The 22,173-nt window shown below is 34.2% G+C and overlaps 1 protein-coding gene across 1 annotated transcript in view; it reads right to left on the bottom strand.

Annotated features, from left to right (window-relative positions):
• The window catches only part of LOC129959071 (acyloxyacyl hydrolase-like), a 50,792-nt gene extending 29,201 nt beyond the window's left edge, over positions 1–21,591 (bottom strand). The window contains exons 1-2 of the mRNA XM_056071867.1: positions 21,364–21,591; positions 10,494–10,650 (exon numbers count right to left, since the gene is read on the bottom strand). Of these exons, the coding sequence (XP_055927842.1) occupies positions 10,494–10,650; positions 21,364–21,526 (320 nt within the window). The 5' untranslated portion in view covers positions 21,527–21,591. The remainder of the gene's footprint in view (positions 1–10,493; positions 10,651–21,363) is intronic.
• Between the last annotated feature and the right edge of the window lie 582 nt (positions 21,592–22,173).

Below are 22,173 nucleotides of genomic sequence, written 5' to 3'. Positions count from 1 at the left end.
CAGATCCCGTATCCTGTATGGCGCCATGCTGGCCATGTTGCGTCACGTCATTAATCATATGATGCTTTCCCGCCATTATTGGCAGACGAGAGTTGGGCAGTGAGTCTGTAAGACGTACAGCTCACGCTCATGTATCTTTATATGTTTTATGTTAGTATAGTAATGTTTTGTCCTTTAATTATAATAAATATATTTTCATATTAATGCTGGTCGTTGCCTTACCCCACATTTTTGGGGACTCGGCCTTTCTCGTGAATACCCCTAGCAAATCCCGCCAAATTGTTGAAAATGCTGTGGACGTTCGTACAATTTAAGACCCTAAATTGATGCTAAAAGTTTTGATAAGAGTGGATTTTTGCTGTGGCTGATTTACTGGACTGGTGAATGGACGTTAGTGCATGTTTTTCATGGATATGATTCAAGTGAAAAAGGGATAACTTTCAAGTTTCTTGTTATTGTGCAACTGTGCTGACATATACTGGCCGTTTTAAAAAAGGAACATCATCCTGTTCGACATTTCTAAATTACAGAAGAAATTGAATTATTTGGAAATGTGTGAATCATTTAAGAGTGAATAGTTTGACTGCTCCCTACCAGGTAGGCGCAATTTTTTCCCCTCTAAATAAATGCGATTCTTGATAAGTTTTTGTAATTTATAGTGCATTACTTTATTTCATTCTCCCTTTAAATTTTTCTCCCAATTGAATGTATATTAGCTCTGTTTTAATTCATTACAATGTCTTTAAAACTAGGCGATATTCAATCAATCGCTAACTCCCTTAAATATGCAAAAACTAATTCAGAAAAATTGCTTAACTCTGTGTTAGGTTACAGTAATTTTGACCATTCTTCTCGAAAAAGAATGAGAAATTTTGAAAGGTTTGAAAATCTAGATGTAGAAAAACATAAACAAGAATTGCTGAAGAATTTTTCTTTATCTGACTTTATCTCCGTTTCTAATTTATTACACTTAGAAGTAACTGAGACTGACAAAGATGCTTTGTGTAAAAATATTTTAAAGCCCAAACAAATTTAAATGAATTTCAGAACTCGCTAGATACTAGTTTTTTTTATCGGAAATAGAAGAAAAACCTTTATCTTCTCAACAGATTTTTGAAACCGAAAGCTCATCAAGTAATGGGGGTAATAATTCTTCCTTCCCCATCCCCGTAACTTCAGACGAATCATTCATAAATAACAGTCAGGCATTAATTATTGGCGCCAAAAGGAAATCACTCGAAAATGATCTCTCGAATAACCAAACGATGAATGAAATAAACATTCAGTTTTGTTTTTTTATTACGCGATCTTTATGGTAGTTGTAGAAACTTCACAGGCAATGACTCCTATTCGATTAAAAGTTTTTTTTTTTTTTTTTTTTTTTTTTTGTGATGTTGAGGAGAATTTTTCGCTTTTTCCTTTTTTAAGCGAACAATACAATGTTATTCTGAGTATAAAGAAAAATTACGAATTTTCGAAACTATCGTAAGTGCAATGAATGCAAAAAATTCAAAGATGAATCATGTCGACGCTCTTAGCCGAAGCCCATGCTGCATGATCATTCAAGACTTTGTCAGTCTTAAAATTTTCAAAGCTCAACAGACAGATGAGCATATTACAGCTATAAAAGCATTACTTCAAAATGCACCTTACGAGAACTACATAGTCAAGAACAACATTTTATATAAGAACATAGACGGAATCGATTCACTTGTCGTACCTGATGATATGCAGACCAACATCATTAAATCATGTCATGAACGAGGCCATGTTGCAGTAAAACGCAAGCAGGAACTGTTAAACAAAGAATTTTTTATTCCGAACTTGAAAGAGAAAATTGAACGATGTATACGCAACTGTGTAACATGCATTCTAAATAACAGAAAACGTGGCAAATTAGATGGCACTTTGCATCCACTTGACAAAGACGATACTCCCTTCATACATACCATATTGATCATTTGTTTCCTCTTCCCAGCACTTCTAAGAAATATAAGCATATTCTGGCAATAATCGATTCCTTTACGAAGTTTGTGTGGCTTTACCCGACCAAGTCCACCGACACCGCTGAAGTTCTCAATAAGCTCGAATGCCAAAGATCAGTTTTCGGTAATCCTTCAAAGTTTATTACGGACAAAGGTACCGCTTTCACATCTACGTCATTCAAAGAATATTGTGAGCATCAGCATATCACCCATATTGCTATTACAGCTGGACTTCCTAGATCAAACGGTCAGGTAGAAAGACTTAATTCTACTATCATAGCTGTACTCTCCAAGTTATCCATAGAAAACCCTGAAAAATGGTATAGCCATGTTGCTGCGTTCGGCAAATTATTAATTCTACATTTCAACGAAGTATCATTTCTACTCCATTCGAAATTCTGTTTGGAACTAAAATGAAATCTGAGCATGATATAAAAATCCTCGAAATCATCAATGAAGAAATCCAATCTGCATTTCTCCAACAGCGTGACGAACTCCGTAAAGATGCAAAACAACAAATCCTCAAAATCCAAGAAGAAAATCGCCGTACCTACAATCTGCGTAGGAAACATGCTCAAAAATTTCAATTGAATGATCTCGTCGCAATCAAGCGCACTCAATATGGCTCTGGTCTCAAACTGAAACAAAAATTTCTCGGACCATACAAAGTGATCAAAATTAAAGCAAACGACACATACGATGTTGAAAAGTGTGATTTCTTCGATGGACCATCAAAAAATTCAGCTTGTGCAGAATATATGAAACCATGGCCCAGCAATTTAGAACATATCACTTGAATTGTTTTTCAAAAGAAAACACTGAACACTACTTAAAGAAAAAGAGTACTATTTTCCTTCTTTTTGTGTGTGTATATTTGGACGATACAGACTTTGATTTTTATTCTATTTATTTTGTGTTATTATATTTTTATATTTTCAACACTAATATTATTTTTATTTTTAGTTAGCTATTCAATATTTCCAGTGCATGCTATTGAATTGCTACATAATCTTATGCTGTCACGGATGGTATGACTATTTTGATTTTTTTATTCTTGTGAATATTTCAATTTTGCATCTTACTATTTTTTCTTCATTTACTGTCGTTTTATAATATGATTACATAAATTTACTGTGTACCATAAGGCGAGGTCGCCTATCCTGTCATGATGGCCGATGTGGGAAGAGCTGACAGATCTCGTATCCTGTATGGCGCCATGCTGGCCATGTTGCGTCACATTCATTAATCATATGATGCTTTCCCGCCATTATCGGCAGACCAGAGTTGAGTATTGAGTCTGTAAGACGTACAGCTCACGTTCTTGTATCTTTATATGTTTTATGTTAGTATAGTAATGTTTTGTCCTTTAATTATAATAAATATATTTTCATATTAATGCTGGTCGTTGCCTTTCCCCCCCCCCACATATATATATATATATATATATATATATATATATATATATATATATATATATATATATATATATATATATATATATATATATATATATATATATATATATATATATATATTGTAAAGTCTCGATCCAAAAACAGGTAGCGATATGATCAAATTTTTTTATTTACAGCTTTATTACATAAAAACAACTCTTTCTAATCTAGGTTAAATGAATGATGCTATTTACAACACGAAAATTAAACAAGAATAGTTCCTCGAACAATTTCGAAGGAAACAACTTTACAAGAACAGCTAACAGGCTGTTGGCGTCTTAGGCTATTCCAGGGGTAGCTCTCGGAATCCACCGAATTTTCTTCGGGTGGAATTCTACGCAGAAGTCCGATTCACACGAAGCTTCTCCTCCTTGGTTCACACGAAGCTTCTCTCTCTGATTCACACGAAGCTTCTCTCCGTCTTCTTCCGAAAAATCTCACCTTTTATTTTCCTCTCAGACTCCCTGTTACCCAATCACCGTTCAGAACAACCTGAATCGTCTCTGGTCGCCCGTGGGAAAATGTCCATTGATGATTCACCCTCCACCATGGGAAAAATGCAGGACATCTGGAGTGTTTGACACTGTCGCCTTTCGAAGACACGATTTATTTCCCTGGGAAACGCACGTGTGGTTCCTTATCTGGATTAGCACTAAATGGCCAGATGACCGTACTTAAAAGGAGGGTCTTCCATTTGGCAATCTGGAGGCACTTAACACTGTGGGAGTTTCGTTGATGAAGAATGGCCCGGAATGTACATTATCGAGTGTGGGAAAAAGGAATGTCACAGTGGTCACCCAGGAAGAAGCTGATTCATTACAACTCTCCCCCCCTTTGAAAGGGGACTTTTGTCCAGTCTTGGACGAAAGTCACTACTGGGTCGTGGAACCAACTATCCCTTCTTAGAGGCAATTATACAATACAAATACATTTAAGAAAACAATTTACATTAAAACACTATTTACACATTAAAATATCGCTTACACATTAAAATTTATCACTAGATTTTCCTTTTTTTAAAGGTTACAGCGGCTCAAACCATCAGCATTCTGGTGCTTACTGCCCGGTTTATGTGTGACAGTATAGTTGTATGGTTGTAAAGCCAATGACCATCTCATCAATCTAGGGAAAGCACATTAGATGCAGATTCATCATGTTTGCCAGTTTTTGACTGAGCAAAGAACATGTAGGTTTGTTGAACAGCTTCTGCTCTTAGTTTTGCCTGCTGGGCTGGTGTTAATTTTCCTCCAGGAACCAGCACACTGGCTTGTGGTCTAATTCCAATTTTTTGTTGAGGCTGAGGCGCAGCTTGAGTAACAGTTGCAGGCCCAGGTCCCCGAATAGGTGGTGGGTAATGTAAATTAGACGCTGCTGCTGCAGCAGCAACAGTTGGAATTTGTTGATGAGGAGCATTTCTTACAGAATTTGGAAACAACATTTGTGGAGCTCGAATTGGATTAGATTGCAGGTGATTAAACTTTTGTTGTCCAAATTGAAAATAAGCCTGCTGTGACTGTGGAACTGAATACTGAGAAGTCTTTCCAGAAGTTGCTGTCATACGATTAGTAGGAAGAGCACTCCCTTGAGGCTGTCCATGTTTGCCAATCACACCAGTAGTGGACATTGGGGGAACAGCAATAACAGGAGTAGAATTTATTGCAGTAGACACTGCAGTACTAACATTAAACATGTTGCGATTTGTAGACACATCAATTGTAGGTGATCTGGTTGCCGAACGTAATGAAGCAGAATCGGGCACAATGTTATTCATCACATTATTAGGAGCCTTGTACTGATGCCCTCCTGTCCCGCTTTCTATTCTCCTTGCTTTTCCATCCCCTTTCGCGTTTTCCCCCTTCTTTTGTGAACGAGTAGTGACAGCATTCACAGTGGCAATACTGATACGTTTGTTAAGTAACTCGGCCGTGGCGTTACTAAGAAGGTAAATTCCTTGATCGAGAGATGAATCGACAATAGCGGCCTTTGTGACGACCTCCCCGAACTCTGGGCTAGTGAGCTTTACACGTGCCAGAGGCAAACACCTCAAATCTAAGTCCAATGGTTGTTTCACCCAAATTACCTCACCGGTAAAATCTGCATTACTGACGTAATTTCGTGTAACGATATCTACGCTGGCGCCTGAATCCCGGAGAATTTTAATTTCCGATCCGTTAACGGATCCTTCACTTATATAGGGAGCAAATAATTCATTTTCGTGCGCGCTTCCTACGTGATTTATCTGCTCTGTCGGTTGATTCCTTTTTAATTGAGGGCAGTTTGGCCTTAAATGCGTCGTAGACAGACATTCATAACATTGTAATTGTTTCCGCTGATCAAAATTGTCTCCCCTCCAATTCCTTTGTGGGGCTAAATTCCTCCACGATTTATTCTCATTGGGTTTAGCGTTTGCCATTCTTTCCGTAGCTTTATACTTCTCTTCTTTCTTAGGCGAAAACGGTCTGTTTCTCTCAACCATTTTTCTTTCGGGGAATTTTATAAAGTTGGATTTCGTCCGCACCGATTCGTAGTGATCCAGTTTCTCGGCTAGAACAAAAGGATCCACGAACTCCGACCATACGTCTAGAAAATGGTCTCTTATCTGGCTCGGGACGCGTTTTTTTATCTGGTCGGTGATTAGCAATTTCTTTAGCCCGGTAAAATCCGTTACACCCGATCCCGAAAGCCAACCATCTAAGAAATGTTCCAGATCAAAAATTAATTCCTTCCACAATGCGTTCGGTTTTTTCTGATGGTTCACGAAACGCTGTCTATATGTCTCAGTTTTTATCTTAAATCGTTCCAGCAAAACTTGTTTAATATGCTCGTAATCCTGAGCTTTGTCTTCCGGTTCTTTCGCTATGATGTGAGCCAAATCTAACGGCAATAATGACAGTAGTTGAGAGACCCATTCAGCCTCGTCAATCTCGGCGGTTTTTAATTGCCTCTCTAGTAATGTCAGATAAATTGACATATCAGTTTGGTTACTATCAAACTTAGGCATTAAATGCTTAATATCTCTTCGCGGTCTAGAATTTTCATTTCGGCTTGAATGTGAGCTATTAATTTCCGAGGAATTAGATATTCTTAAACGCTCCAACTCAAATTCCCGTTCGCGCTGCCTTTCAGCTTGTAATTCTGCCTCTACGCGCTCTTTCTCTGTTTTTCGTTCTTCCACTATAACTTCATATCTATCTTTTACGAAGTCAATATCTGGGAACTCTTTAATTTTCCTGATCAGATCTACTACTTTATTTGAGGGGTCAGTCTCGATCCCTAATTCTTCCGTCAGGGAGAATAAATCTATTTTTAACGCTCTGTTTAAGAAAGCCATTTCTTAATTTAATTCTACTTACAAACTGATTAGCTATCTTACTCTCAAAAAAAAAATATTTTAAGCTACACAAAACTCAACTGATTTTAAACACAAGGAACTCCTTTATGTATCAACAATACACATAAAACACAGTTGATTTATACAATACACAAAATAAATTCTATTAACTATTTCACCAGTTTTGAATAATTTACTGAAATCAGCAGATTTCTATTCAACTAATTACTGCAAACTGTCACACAATTTTTCATCTAATACACATTCGAAAAAAGTCAAAGTTATCATTCATCGAATGCATTTGGTTCAGCCACTGAAACCTGTGGTTACATTTAGCATTTACAAGTTAATTAGCATCTACAATTTAAATTACTTCTATAACTTATTAACAGAACTTGTACACCAAAATTTTAATCTTTACAATTAGTCCCAACTAATTAAAAATTTCTTTACTGAATTGCTTTAATAGCCAATTCTAAAATGCTACACTGAAATTTCAAATTTTACTTCAGTGATCGACAGTTACTTTTATAATAAATTTACTGCCTCTAGAGAAAGGAGAGTTAGGAAGCACTCACCGGTGTGCAGGAGACTCGGAACACTTCGTCGGTTGGTTGATACCAGGTTGGAGGTAGAGGGAATTCCAATCGAAGTTGAGTCCACTCGTCGAACTTGCGGCTGGAGAATTCCTTCCTAACTTGGGTCAGTACGCTCTTGCAGCTCAGCGATTCTTCCTCGCTTTGAGTTCCACTCGTCGATCTTGAAGTTGGCAATTACCACGAAACTTTTTAAAAGTAACTTTAACCTAGATATTGTAAGTTTTCTCAGACTAGAAATCTCTGAGTCTGAAACGCAAGTCCAGTTAGCTAATGATAGCTTACCGCGCAAAGTTCTATCAACACCGCTGCCACCAAATATTAAAGCTGTAAAGTCTCGATCCAAAAACAGGTAGCGATATGATCAAATTTTTTTATTTACAGCTTTATTACATAAAAACAACTCTTTCTAATCTAGGTTAAATGAATGATGCTATTTACAACACGAAAATTAAACAAGAATAGTTCCTCGAACAATTTCGAAGGAAACAACTTTACAAGAACAGCTAACAGGCTGTTGGCGTCTTAGGCTATTCCAGGGGTAGCTCTCGGAATCCACCGAATTTTCTTCGGGTGGAATTCTACGCAGAAGTCCGATTCACACGAAGCTTCTCCTCCTTGGTTCACACGAAGCTTCTCTCTCTGATTCACACGAAGCTTCTCTCCGTCTTCTTCCGAAAAATCTCACCTTTTATTTTCCTCTCAGACTCCCTGTTACCCAATCACCGTTCAGAACAACCTGAATCGTCTCTGGTCGCCCGTGGGAAAATGTCCATTGATGATTCACCCTCCACCATGGGAAAAATGCAGGACATCTGGAGTGTTTGACACTGTCGCCTTTCGAAGACACGATTTATTTCCCTGGGAAACGCACGTGTGGTTCCTTATCTGGATTAGCACTAAATGGCCAGATGACCGTACTTAAAAGGAGGGTCTTCCATTTGGCAATCTGGAGGCACTTAACACTGTGGGAGTTTCGTTGATGAAGAATGGCCCGGAATGTACATTATCGAGTGTGGGAAAAAGGAATGTCACAGTGGTCACCCAGGAAGAAGCTGATTCATTACAATATATATATATGAAACGTTAGCGTAAGTAGCACACAGATCGCTCTTATTATTAATTATGGAGTGGCAACAATCAAATAAGATATCAATATATGAACGTTTCAGATTGCTTTATTTAGCGTTTTTACATCTTCATTCAATACTTCGCTGATTAAATAAAATAATTATTTTAAAAATGCAACTCGTTATGCCAAACCACTCAGTCGGAAGATGTTAGAGAAGTCAAGAAACAGATTTTAAACTGAAAGTTTATTCCAGGGTGAAATAGGTACGACCATCACTAGATGGATACTCGCCATGACTTCGCTATGGAAAGAGATGACTATTCCTTCCAAAATTATTAATTGTACAAAAAGGTTTTTGTATTATTTTTAAACTAAAAAACAATTAAATCTTTAATGATATCGACTTCATTTTTGTAAATTCTTCAAGTTTAATTTACAATGTTAAGATGTTTTAATGTAACGACATTCAAACTGATCCATTAAAGCATTCAATTGCGGGGGGGGGGGGCATTAATTCCGAAATTGGATTTTCACTGCCCGCTTTTATTTCGTAATATATGTATTTTTAATTTTGCTCAGGTTGATTCAATTAAATCCACATTTTTAATTTCGAAATAAAATAATGCATTCCATATTAATCGTTTATTGCCCAAAAGTCAATAATCTGGATGGGCGCACTGGTCGCCGAATGTCGATTGTTGTAATGAAAGGGGCATCGTTACAACAGGCTTTTAACCCTTTGCACTCTGAATGGTAATTCGATGTTTAACTGTTCACCTAATACAAAGACTTATTTATTGCTCCAAAAAATAAATACATACAACTGTTTTGTGTTAAATTCTCCCGTTTAATTAATTTATATTTCTAACTTCTCTTCAGCTATTTTTAACAATGAAAATTAAATAAATAAAACTTCAAAATGATGTACCGTCTTGAATGGTGAGAGAGAGTCACCATCAGAGTGCAAGAGTTAATTTAGGATACTAATTAGAAAATAAGTTTGATATCATTCCTAAAAGGAAAGAAACGAAGTCAATGTCACACCAACGAAGTCAACGTCACAAAATTATTTTTGTATAATAATATTTTTAAAAGTTATAGAGGAGAAATTTTGCATTTTTCTTAAATTAAATTATAATTGAATCCTTTTAAAAACAAATAGTTCTGAATAAAAAAAAAAATTCCATTCCATTTTTGGGCAATATTTAGTAATTTCCGCAACATATAACAACAAATATTTAATAATTTATATAATATATAGTATATTGCTATAATATATAATTTGACATTCTATATAACACATATTTGTCATACAGATCTCCAAAAGACAGAGAGGCCATTAGTACATCAGACCACTTGAATTTTCATACTAAGTTGTACATATTAATCGTTGTTTTATGTATGAGTAGAAACCAAATAAGCAACTAGCTAACTTTTTAAAAACAAACAAATAAATAAATAAATAAAATTTGCAATATTCAAAAGATAAACAGATACACTCAAAGCACAAATATTGACGCTAATTTTTAAATATTGGTCAATGTTTTATAATCTGGAAGGCGCGGACACTTGTTCAGAGATTTGATTGAATTATCCAAAATTGACATCTTTTCATCACAAGAGGCGCTGTTCTAAATTCGCATGTGCATTTGACACTCAAAAGAAGAAGTATTGAATTCATTGTCGAAGCATTTAATTGTAAATTTAAAAAGATATTAATCCTCTTTTTTTCCATGGTGTGATAAAATTGTAAAATATATAAAATGGATACGATGCATTAACTCCTTAACCGGTTTTGCCCATACGCCATGCATGCATCGATTTATTTCCTTTTTACACTTTTAAACAACCATTAAGTCATTCGTAAATATTATAATACTATACAAGAATAGCATTGAATGAATAAATGTCTCAGATGCTCAATATGGATTCTCATTTGTATTGAAATGACAAAATATTCTCGAAATAACAGTTTTCACCTTATTAGGTGGTAAAGAAAATAAACCAGTTAAGGAGTTAACAAAAATCGAAATGCAAAATGTGGAATTATCTTACTTTTCTATGATAGCTGGTCCCCACAGATGAACGAGGATGTCACAAAGGATCGTGTATTCAGAGGGCAAGAACATACAAAGCTCCGACACCATGTCCGTCACCGTTTTGTTGTTCACTTCCGCCAGCTGTTCGACTAAGCCTACCACCACTGTGCATACTAAGAAGAAAAAGAATTCACCATCAGCAAAAAGAATTAAGTATGTACTCCATTTCTCATTCTAACCAATGCCGTTACAAAACAGAAAAATGCCTTCATTTTTAGGCGCATATAAATTCCAGACTAATAATAAATGAAGAAACCATTCATTACCTCTTTGAAAGCAATGATTCAAGTCACATAAAAACAGAGAACTTTGGCCTTTTCGTACGCTTACGTGATACACGCCACGTGTTTAGCTTCATTGTCCAAAAAAAAAAAAGGAAAAAGAAAAAAAAAAGAAAAAAAGAAAGAGAATATGTATCTTAGATATCTTTCCAATAACTGAGTTGAACTTTTTTTAAAAACCTATAATTTCGCAATGAAGGCGAGGTTTTGAATTTTGAAACCCCCGCACACAGCAATCACTCGAATAGATGTATTGATAGGAATAACAACTAACAGGATAAACAAAGGAGAAATTCGATTCCAAACTTCATGCAGATCTACAATCTTAAGGTGAAAATCTTGCACATGCGGTAGTTATACTTTCAGAATGGCGCCTCTTCCACTTTCACGATTAGGGCTAGATGTTTGCTATAGCGATCTTATGCAAAGGTGTTGAGCCCATTCGCTCGCGAGGCTAATGCAAATGCACTAAGATTCGTCTACAAGGCTTGCATTTTTTGCCATTGCATTCAAATTCGCGAGAGGGCAGAACAGGCGGGCTTCTCGTAGATAGATGCCTGCCAACATTTTGTAAAAATCGACAATTTTGGAGTCAGGATAACATAAAAAATTGCATTATATCCCCATGTATAAAGTCATCCTCGTCTTACCCCGAGGGCCGCGATGGCCTGGTGGTAAAATCTCGTCTTCGGAACCGGAGGGCTTCAGATTGAATAATTCCACCAAAGAACCATCGTGTAAGCGCGTCTGAGGCACATTAAATCCGTCGGGACCAAATGTCCTCCCGCTGGTGCGGTGTGGAAGTTTGGAGAGGGGTGCCAGCTCAGGTATCGTTCTCGTCACATGACCACAGTTCAAAATGACGAGGTTTATCCTAAAATAACCCTAGTGTTGCTTTAAAACTGGACTAATATAACCAAACTAATCATCTTACCCCGATATCTAAAACCAGAAAACGGATATGTGACGTAACAAGTAGAAAAATCGCACCACGAGGACGACACAGTAATTCGCCAAAATCACTTTTTAAAGCCAAAAATAAGAAAATGAAAAAATAATGTCATTCTCCTGGCGCCGTTTATATATTTCTCAAGTTACTCGTGATGACTGGTGGTATATGCAGAAATGCAGAATATTGCATGATATGCAGAAATATTGCATCATCATTCGAACGGCACTAAGACAAACACTATTCTGAAAATGTTTTTCGGTATTGGAAGGAAGATAAGAAATAATAAATAAACCAACTATTTATTAAAATCTCGAAATTGAATTTTTTGACATTCTCTTGGTGTCCTTCATTCACGAGAAATAATCATTCAAAATGACTAGGTGATATCTCAAAGTTTTCAAATTATAAATAATCTCATTGTAATTTCTGAATATTAATTTAATTATAAATAATATAATTTTAATCGTCACTGACACACTATTTGATAACATTTTTTTTCTTATTTATTAGTATTTTTTTCAGAGAAGGAATCCATAAAATATTTGTCAGGAAATATGATTGAACCTCTGGCAGAAGATTTTTTTCAGATTCCTCAAAATGCGATTTTCAGCAGCAATGTGCTCAAAGATTCTCTGAAACTTGAGATGGCACACATTTCGGCAAATTTCTCGTTTCATTTCACAAAAGTGTGGAATTTCATAAAAAAAAAAGGGGGGGGGGTTTCTTTTCCTTCATCATCATTCTTTCTGGTTTTTGAATCTATTTTTAGAAAAAGTCTCACGTAATTGCTGAACGAGTTCTTTTTATTTCGGGGGGGGGGGGAAAGGCAGATTTCTTGAAACATTTGTGTGGCCTGATCTCGAATCACGTGATGCGATATCAGAGATATAAAAGTCTGATTTTTATGATGATCGAGAGAAACTCCTACTCATCTGTCTCGCCTCGGAAAAGACAGCATGTGAGTTTCTGCAGCATCGTCTCGAAGAATCCTCAAAAAACATTGAGCCTGCAGTTCTTGAGGAATAGTCACATCTCCAAACTCTTGTTTAGAGATAAAATCTGTCCATCTGCCGGTCGGTCGATACTCCGAAATGAAACTTGTTTTCACATAAGCAGCCGCCTTTGGCGACTCGTTTCTTCGGTCGGATAATTGAATTTTTAGAATGTAAATGATTAAAAGAGAATGCAATTTTAAAAAGCATTTCACTTTATATGAATAAAATATATAAATAAAAAGATGAGAAAACATGAATTCAGTTGAATCAACTCTGCAAATAAAAAAGGTATGAGTTTAAATGAACCTGTCTATAAATTATTGGGATGAAAATAAAAAAAAAAATCACATACCATTCCTATTTTGCGTTTTATACCATTCATAAAGCAGAAAATAAGATTCTACTTCAAGTAATGTCTAAGAAAAACAATTTTTTAATCTTCATTTTAACACTGCCAAAAGCATAACAATGGGTATTTTGATAAATGAATCTGAATTTCATGATAGCTCTATTTCAGATAAAAATCAAAATGAATTTTTAAAAAAATATTGAGAAAAAAAATGTGCGGAAACGAAATTAATATTAGTAAAAAAATAATTTTTTGAATTTTAAGACGATTTTTGCCAGACAACAGTTTTGAACATCAGTCTCCATAGGCAAATCATAGCAGTTGGCGATGGCAAAACCTATTTTCCCGCTGGATTCCATTTTATTTGATGCTTGTAGCTAACATCGTTTACATCCTCTGAAGGAATGGAATTCTCAACCTGCAGCTGAGAAATTCTAATAATAGTTTGCAACTCTATCAATTAGTTAAGCGAAGTGTTAAATTAAATGCAACTCTAAAAAATAGTTCACTGAAGCAGCCTGAAATGTTCGTACGGCGCTTTGACTATTGCCATTTGACCATAAGCAATAAGCAGTCTTTCTGTACGTTAGCATTTCATATGGAGAGAGACAGTTGGTTAAAAACAGCTTTATAATAAAAGCTAATCAAAACAAGCGCAATGATACCGTATTACAGACACTACGCAATGGACCGTTTAGTTACTTTCTTCTCCTAAGAGCTCACTAACGGGCCCTTTCTGAATATTTTATTCCAAACCATATCTTTTGTTACCAAAATCTCTATGAGAAGCAATTCGCCTGAATTAGTTGAAGAGGAATTGCCGCTTCTTTTGCGGCACTGAAATTTCATATTTTTTTTTTTTTATTCCTCTGAAATTTGCATGTAATGAAAATAAATTTTCTCTTGGCATTTAACAACGGAAGAAAGGCGCGCAGTTAAATATTTAATAAAAAAATAAAAATAAATCGATTTTCAGTGTAGAAAAGAAATGTTTCATTAAAAATTATACAAAAAATATTTTTTTTAAACTGTCAACATTCAGTGAAAATGTACACAACAAACAAATTAATATGATTAGAAAGCTAATTGTTTCCATTTTAAACTATACGTGCAAATTTCTGAACAATATTATTTTCGCATGTTGTAAATCTCGTTTAATTCTCAATGAATTAAAATTTCAAAAACATCGCCCTGGTTCCCATTTCTACGCTCTTAAATGAATAGATGACATATCTGCAGTTCTAAGGGGACACACAAGCATCCATAGCCTTTTCTTTTAAACCCATACCCTTTTTCTTTTAATATCAGTAATTAGCTTACAAGTTTTTAGCCTTTCTTATCTGCGTACGGAATGCTTAGCTTTCAATTTAAATTAAATGGAAAAGTTATGCATCTGTACGAAAACTGTTAAGTTTCTAAAATTATTTCAAAATTTTTTTCAATCTAAACTGTTTTGAGTTAAAATTTCTACACGCGGATGAATTCAACAGCAAAAACTCTATAAATTTATTAAAAAAAATGCAAAACATGCACGTCATCATATACGTATATTGCCTGAAAAAATATAGTAATTTGAAAGAAAAAACAAAATAACTTGAAATTGAAACTATTTTTTTTAAATAAGAAAACATTTCAAAAATCGTTTTAAAAAAACAAACGTCGGTTTTTCCAAAAGCAATTTTATGTAAAGCAAACGATTTTTTACTTTTTCTCTTTTTTAGCGTGACTTTTTAGTTTTAATTTCTTAAGAAAACGATAAATTATGATTTAGAATTTAGAATGAAGCTTAAAATGCGTATTTAGAAAAAGAAAATCAGATAGCAGCTGCCTGCAGAAACGTTGTAGAAGTTTCATTTTGAAGCTGGTATGAAAAGATATTTCATTGCATAAACCTTATCTACTGAAATAGAAATCTCTTCGTTTAAACTGATAAACATTTTAGAAAGTAAAGAAAAAGTAAAGAAATTGGCAGGTAAGCCAAAATCCTTTTTGAAGTTAATTATCAAAAAAAAATCTTATCAACGGGGAAAAAATATGATTATCGATTGGATGAATTAAGTTACAAAAAATGAGGAAGTTCAGTATTTGTAGAAAAATTTATCAAGGCTGTTTCAATGAAATTCAGGCACATAAAGGAATTGTGCTACAGTGAATGGAACTGACAATATTAAAATATATTTCCAGAAAAAAATAGAAGCATTTTAGGAACATCTTTTATAATTAATTATTAAGTATCCAACATTTTAAATATATTTTTATAATATATTTCGAAGCTACAATGAAAAATATCTATGAATGAAAATCATATGAAATTAAAAATATATATAAATTTAAATTAAGGAACAAATCAAAACATTCAAATTAGCATTTTTAAAAAGAAATTTTTGAAGTTTAAAATGGATTTAAAATAATTTTTGTAATATAATATTTTCGATCTTGGAAAAACGTCGAAATTTGACTTAATCTTTGATAAATTGAAATGTTTGTTAAAACATTTGCAGCTATAACGCTTGCATGGATAAAATTTGAAGATGTTCTAACACGTTTGCGTTTGAATTCAAATCATGCATTTTCTAATGAAAGTTGATTGTTTTGGTGTTTTACTATCACCTATTAAAGTTTGCTCCATCATTTATTATTTTGCTCATTAGATACAAGCGTTTAAAATTTAACCCCCTGAACTCGGTTAAATTTGCGCCACTTAACCGCTCCCGATGGTTTCAATTTTGCGCTCAAAATTTAAGTTAAAGTCTAAAGTTAAAGTCTAGTAAGCATTTAACAAAATAAAAAAAATACTGGTAAAAAGTAGTTGTTCGGTACTCCAAAGTCTAGAGAGCCCTCTATCGGCATTTTTTAAACTTTGTCTTAAAAAAATTTTGTTTAAGAAAATATTAATTTAAAGAATGATTTTAGCAAAAACCGCAAATTAAGCGATCCATTTTTCCGTTTTTTATCATCATTTGAAATTTAGGGCCCTAAACTTTGATGGCGCCTATCTCCTTCGGAAGACGTTTGGGACACTTGGTTTCCTATTTACTATTACTCGTCTTGATGTGTACTATCACCCCTTAAAGTTACTCCCATCATTTATGAAACACCCTGTATGTTACGTTCAAAGCTCGAAATCGGTCAGTTCGCTAATTGGCCGGCCAATTCGCCTTTTGGCCAACGTTGCTGTAAATTTACCGGCCAATGTCCATATCTTTTCTTGATTTCGGGCTTTGGTCGAACAATTCGCGACGTGACTTGAGACGATCGGCCAAAGTAAGAAGAAAGAAATCAAGAACAAATTGTTTTACACACTGTTGAAAATGAAGTATTTAAAAATGAGTACTTCTGTATACTGCTTTTATTGAAGTACAATTGCATCAGAAACGAGTTCAAATATAAGTGACACTTCTGAGTTAAAAATAAGCTTGTAATATATAAAAATATGATCTCGTGTTTCTTTGTTGTCATATTAAAGCCATAATAGAAATGATTCAGTGAACGTATAAGCTGTAACAACGAGATAGCGTGAAGAAGATTAGATTTGCGCCCTTCAAAATGACGAATTATATCTTGAGCAAATGCGTTGCGTATCGTGTATGAATGCAAGGTCAATTTGTCAACTACCTTTAAGGGTGATTCCTTAGCTTTTTTCTGCTCCACGTGAACACCGTCACACCGAAAGCAACAGATGTGCCGCCTGCAGGTCAATCTACCGTTATCACATCGGGCTTTGGCCAAGGATTCCTAACCACTTCGCGAAATGGTCCCCAAAGTAGAATATTAATTGCAAGTACTTCGGACTTTGGGCAAAACGCGAACTGGCTGAACTTCGGGCATTGGTCGTAACATATATAAATGATTCAACTGAAATGGAAGGTAACCAACATTTCTAGTGAATCAGCTGATGGCCAAAGACGACCCGTTTTACAACATGAAACGAATTACATTCAGCGAACTGCTCACATGTATTTATTAATAGAACTAATTCAATTTCGATGAACTGCATCTTATTATACTGAAGGAAAACATGACTTTCATTACAATCGCCCCCAAAACAGAGCATTTTGATTCGTTAGCAAAGTGGTGAAATAATTTTGCTCTTTCTAAATTATTAAAGGAAGGTGCCAGTGAGCACTGATGATGTATCTGGGGATCCCCAGTTTTCATATAAAATAAATACTGACGAAATAGCGCCATAGACTAGGGGACTGAGTCTTTGGTCTTACTAATTCTTTAAAATAGAGAGATGCCGCAGAAAACTGTGATTACCTCCCCTAAAAGAATTCATTTTGATATTTTTGTTGTCAGTGTTTATTTTCTGCTTAATATCCCCCCCCCCTCTCTTGTTTGCGTCCAACTATTTTACTCTCGTTCTGCGTTTACAATTGATAAGAGCGCTTGTTTACAAAACATCCAATCAGAAGTTCGTTGGCTGGTTTCATTGAAGCCGCGATAATGATAATTCCGAAACATTGTTTCAAGGAACACAAATGATGTAACACAAAACGCGACTTGCTATCAATCGCATCCTTTTTTTTTTTTTTTTTTTTTTTTTAATCAGCACGTAGCAGTTTTTGCTCACTACGTTAAAAAAAACGTGACTTTAGTTCGGAGAGGAAATTCGAAGACGGAGCTGACTTGACTTGTTTGAATGTTATCAGTTCACCGAAGATTCCGCCGGTCTTAAATTACTGCTTTTCAAGACATTCGATGCATTTTGTTTGCATTTCCAACACGTCTGAATTTAACCCTTAGCACTCGGATGATGCCTCTCGCTTACCATTCAAGACGGTGCATCATTTTGACATTTTATTTATTCATTTTCCAATTTTGATTGTTAAAAAAGCCTACAGAATGTTGAAAAGACGTAGATTCATTTTTCAGGGAAATTCAACTTAAACCAATTATGCGTATTTATTTATCGGAGTAACAAACAAATCTTTGTATTAGGTGAATCATTACGCATCGATTTGCTTTTCGGAGTGAAAAGGGACAATAAGCTGATTCTCGTACTTCCCTAAATTTGCCCTGGATGCAAAATGTGAAGAAAAAAATATTAACGACGATATTTATATAGTGGATGTTATCTATAAATTGCCACATGCATAATACAAATATCGTTCAAAACCCAGTACAGGACAGACCGTTGATCAAATGAGTTACTTTTATATAATAGATGCTGATTAAGAATTGAGTTTTCAAAATTAATTTGAATTGATTCATTGTTAGATTTTGAATTGGAAATGAATCAACGTTTTAACTTTTTTTCCCTACAATAACGTCGGACCATAAAGGTAGTTTATTATGAACTACCTTTACACTATTTTTAAAATTCAAAGCATATGCTCAGTGATTTCATTTTTTTTCTCCGCATAATTTATTTGTCTACTTTTAATAATATTTTAAAATATACTTTAGAACAATGATTTTCGTTATTTTAATTACTAATTTTATAGCCATGCAAGAAGCGATATTGTAAATTTCTGTGAGCACGCTATCGTAAAGCGAAAACAATGTGCTGATAAGTGCATCAAGCTTTAACTACGAAGTTTCAGACGAGAGATTCGAATCTATAAATTTTGATTTAAGAGTGGGAAATCTGTCAATGACACTCTAATCTTGCTGAAGTATTCTTGGCGTTATTCGAGATAAAAAATATTTTCACATCTTCTGATGGCAAAATAACTTATTTAATTCATTATTTCACGATGCCTATCTATAAGGATGCTTTAATCTTCAGTCCGGCGGGCATCTCATAAGTGAAGATGAAAGGCTTCCGGCATGGTGGTTGATTCTCGCCCCCCTGTGGGTACAGGAAAAGGTAGGGGTCTGGTTTTTCCCATTGATGACGGGATGTACTTTCTTAGGGAAGGGTTGTACCGAGGACGGTGATGGCCTTAGAACTCAACCCCAGTTCTCGCCAGTATTGCTGTCGCGGCGGTCCGGTCATTCAGGTTTATCCGTGTGCCTTCGGGCAGATTGGAGAATCAGTTTATGTCTTTGTCTTCAGTATGTAGAAAATACTTATAATATGAAAAAAGCTGTATTTCTCAGGACAAAAAATATATATAATGGTTTGCATAAAGGTTTATAAAGGTGGTTATATAATGGTTTGCATAAAGATATTAAAGTTGCGAAGTGACATCATGAAAACCAGACTTTGTAACATTTATTATGCTTCTCTTATGTTAAAAGTGGCACTGTATTTTGTTCAGCGAGATTATCCTTGGTTCATATTTTCTTGCTGGAGCGGAGCAGAAATTCTATGAAAATGAAATTGCTAAAAAGATGCCAAACTCTCATCGAACAAAGAGAAAAGTATATTATTTATAAACACTCGTTCATTTTTTAAAAATGAGTGCACTATTTCTTAAGAAAATGACTTAAAAATGTGTTTAATAAACTCATATATGTTCATCCAATCTAACAGATGAATATAAAATTTCGGACTCAATCGGTAGTATTTTAAAATGCATATTCGATTCCCTTCTGTATGTGAAAGCGCTAAGCAATGGCGTGTTTGTGTGCGAGAAGTCGAATGAAGGTTACTTTCTCGGTGTTTTATTCCCGCAAATGAATGTCTAAAAACAAACGAAGACACCCGTTTTCATTCCCTGTAGAAATCCAAAGGAGTGAACAGGAAAAGAAAAAACGATTTTCTTTTCTTTTTTCTGTTCACCAATACTTTGAAGCAAAAGAATCATAATGAATGAACTAATCAAAAACCCTCTTTCCATATCGCATCTGCATTATTGTTCTATCAAACTATCTGACGGCGTCCAAAATATGACTCGTAAACTGAATATTAAACAGATAGAGCGGGTGAAAGAGATATGAGTGTGAGTATGTGTGTGTGCTTGATTCAAGCATTTTGACAGAGCTTATGTAGCATTACTTAAATAGAAGAGGTGGAATGAAATCAGGAAATAAGAGAACATTTTAAAATTATATTAACATTAGTTAAATTAAGATGAAAATTAGAAAATGTGTTAGATTTTATGTATAGTATATATATAACTAGGCAAATAAAGTTATATACATATGTGGTGCATTTTATTTTCATATTTCAATAAAATTTAAAGGGAATTAAAATGTCTTCATAATCATAATCATTCCAAATTTAGCATAATATATGAATATATGTTTATTTATTATAGTGAACTTATTAAGTTTAAATATGCTTAGTAATAAAAATTACGAAAAAATAATGAATGTTGTGTAACTTGAAAATCTAAAAAATATATGATATTCCTGCATGATAAATAGCTTCTAAATAAAAATAACAAAAAATAAAAAAATAAAAATAACAAATGCATAATGCTTGTCAATATTATTGTGTGAAATTCCATAGCAGTGTAATGAATGGAATGCGTTGTATGCGTACCGAAATTTGAGCAAATTGTATTTCGAGAAGAATGCCAAAAAACTTTATCTATGAGCTCGCATGAGATTCATTGCCAAAGGGAAAATAGCCAAAGGGAAATTTATAAACTGTCGACTCTTCAAACCTGTGCATTCCTGTAATCATTGAAGTGACTGAAATTGAAAATTTTATTTTTTGAAAATGCAAGTGTTTCCTTAATGAAGATTTTATGACAATTATCTAAACATTTATTTCTTAATTATAAATAACATGAAAGCAATTTCATTCTGAGCTTTCCTCAGCTGAGCAAAGCGTTAAACCGTACTTAATAATAAAAAAATATTAATAAGAAAAAAAAAGACTTCAAAAATGAATGCATTTAATGAGATTTCTATAAAAGTGTCCCTTATTTAATGCAACAAAAGATGTAACACGGTTAATTACCTTCTAATTTTAATGGTCTTTAATTTATGATTCATTATCCGAAATATTACTGGATCCAGAAATAACTTTTAATTAAATTCAATATTAAGTAACGCCAATGTTATAGATTCAAATTTTAATTTAATTAAATTGATTCTCAGATAAAGATATTAAAGTATTAGTATTAGTAAAGTAAAGTATATATTAAAGCATTCTTTTGTATTTTGGAAAATATAATTGCACACATTTCAGAGCAGTAGTATCTGAAGAAGTAATTGAGAATCAATGGCAGAATTTCATGTTTACAAAACTGTCAAAATGCATAAAATCTTGTCAAAAAAATTCTTCTATCTCTAAAGAAATATGAGGATAATTATGCATTAAAACTCGATGTGAGTTCCAAACATGTCATTTTTTAAAGAAATAAAAATATTTGAAATAAATAAATGGAGCACAATAATCATTAAATTACCTGCGCATGCCTTTCCACCATTGACTTCAATCTCATCCAAATTTCTGGTCCCGTTTGAGAGCGAAAATAAACTCGCCAACAGAACTAAAATCGTCGCAAATTGAAAAAACTTCATGATTAACGTTTCAATTTGAATTCTCCACTTAATGCTGAAACGGACCATCCAGTTATTTTATAGCTCTTTTTGGCACGGACTTTGGCCTAATGATTTGGCGGCCAAAATAGGGAACACCTCAGCGCTTTCCCTGTGCCTACTGCGCGCTCTATGACATCACCGGAGGCTTATCTTTATTGACATTTGAACGAATTTTAACCATTTCGTCGATGATTGTTGATAAATTGCGGCTCTTTTTGTTTATCATTAAGGTCTGGGATCATCCGATGGTATCACTGTTGAAAATGACACCCACTGATTAGGTGACGAATTAGCGCAATGGGTGTAAGAAAACTTTACCGCAAACGTGAAAACAATGCCGTTGACGTCGTGAGGAAGCAACACAAAGTGCTGTCGCACTCGGTTTAGGTCAATTCTAATTATAATTGTAAATCACGTTTTGTTTACATTACATAGTATTTTATATGTATTTTTAAATGGGTTATTCGAACGTTTTTAATTCGAGTTCGTGAAAAATTCGAATTTTTTTCTATAGTTCCTTCCTTATAAGTTCTGCTAAAATTATGTTAAACAAATTTAATAAAAATTTATTTATAAATTTCATTTTTAATGGTGAATTTAAATGTAGATTAAAACATTCCTAATTTTTAGTCATTCATTTATAGTTCATTATTCTAAATTTAATATGTCAATTT

The sequence above is a fragment of the Argiope bruennichi genome, chromosome 2, assembly GCF_947563725.1.
Source record: "Argiope bruennichi chromosome 2, qqArgBrue1.1, whole genome shotgun sequence".
NCBI lineage: Eukaryota > Metazoa > Arthropoda > Arachnida > Araneae > Araneidae > Argiope > Argiope bruennichi.
The sequence above is the reverse complement of the archived record's forward strand: the minus strand, read 5'-3'. Positions and strand labels throughout refer to the sequence as shown.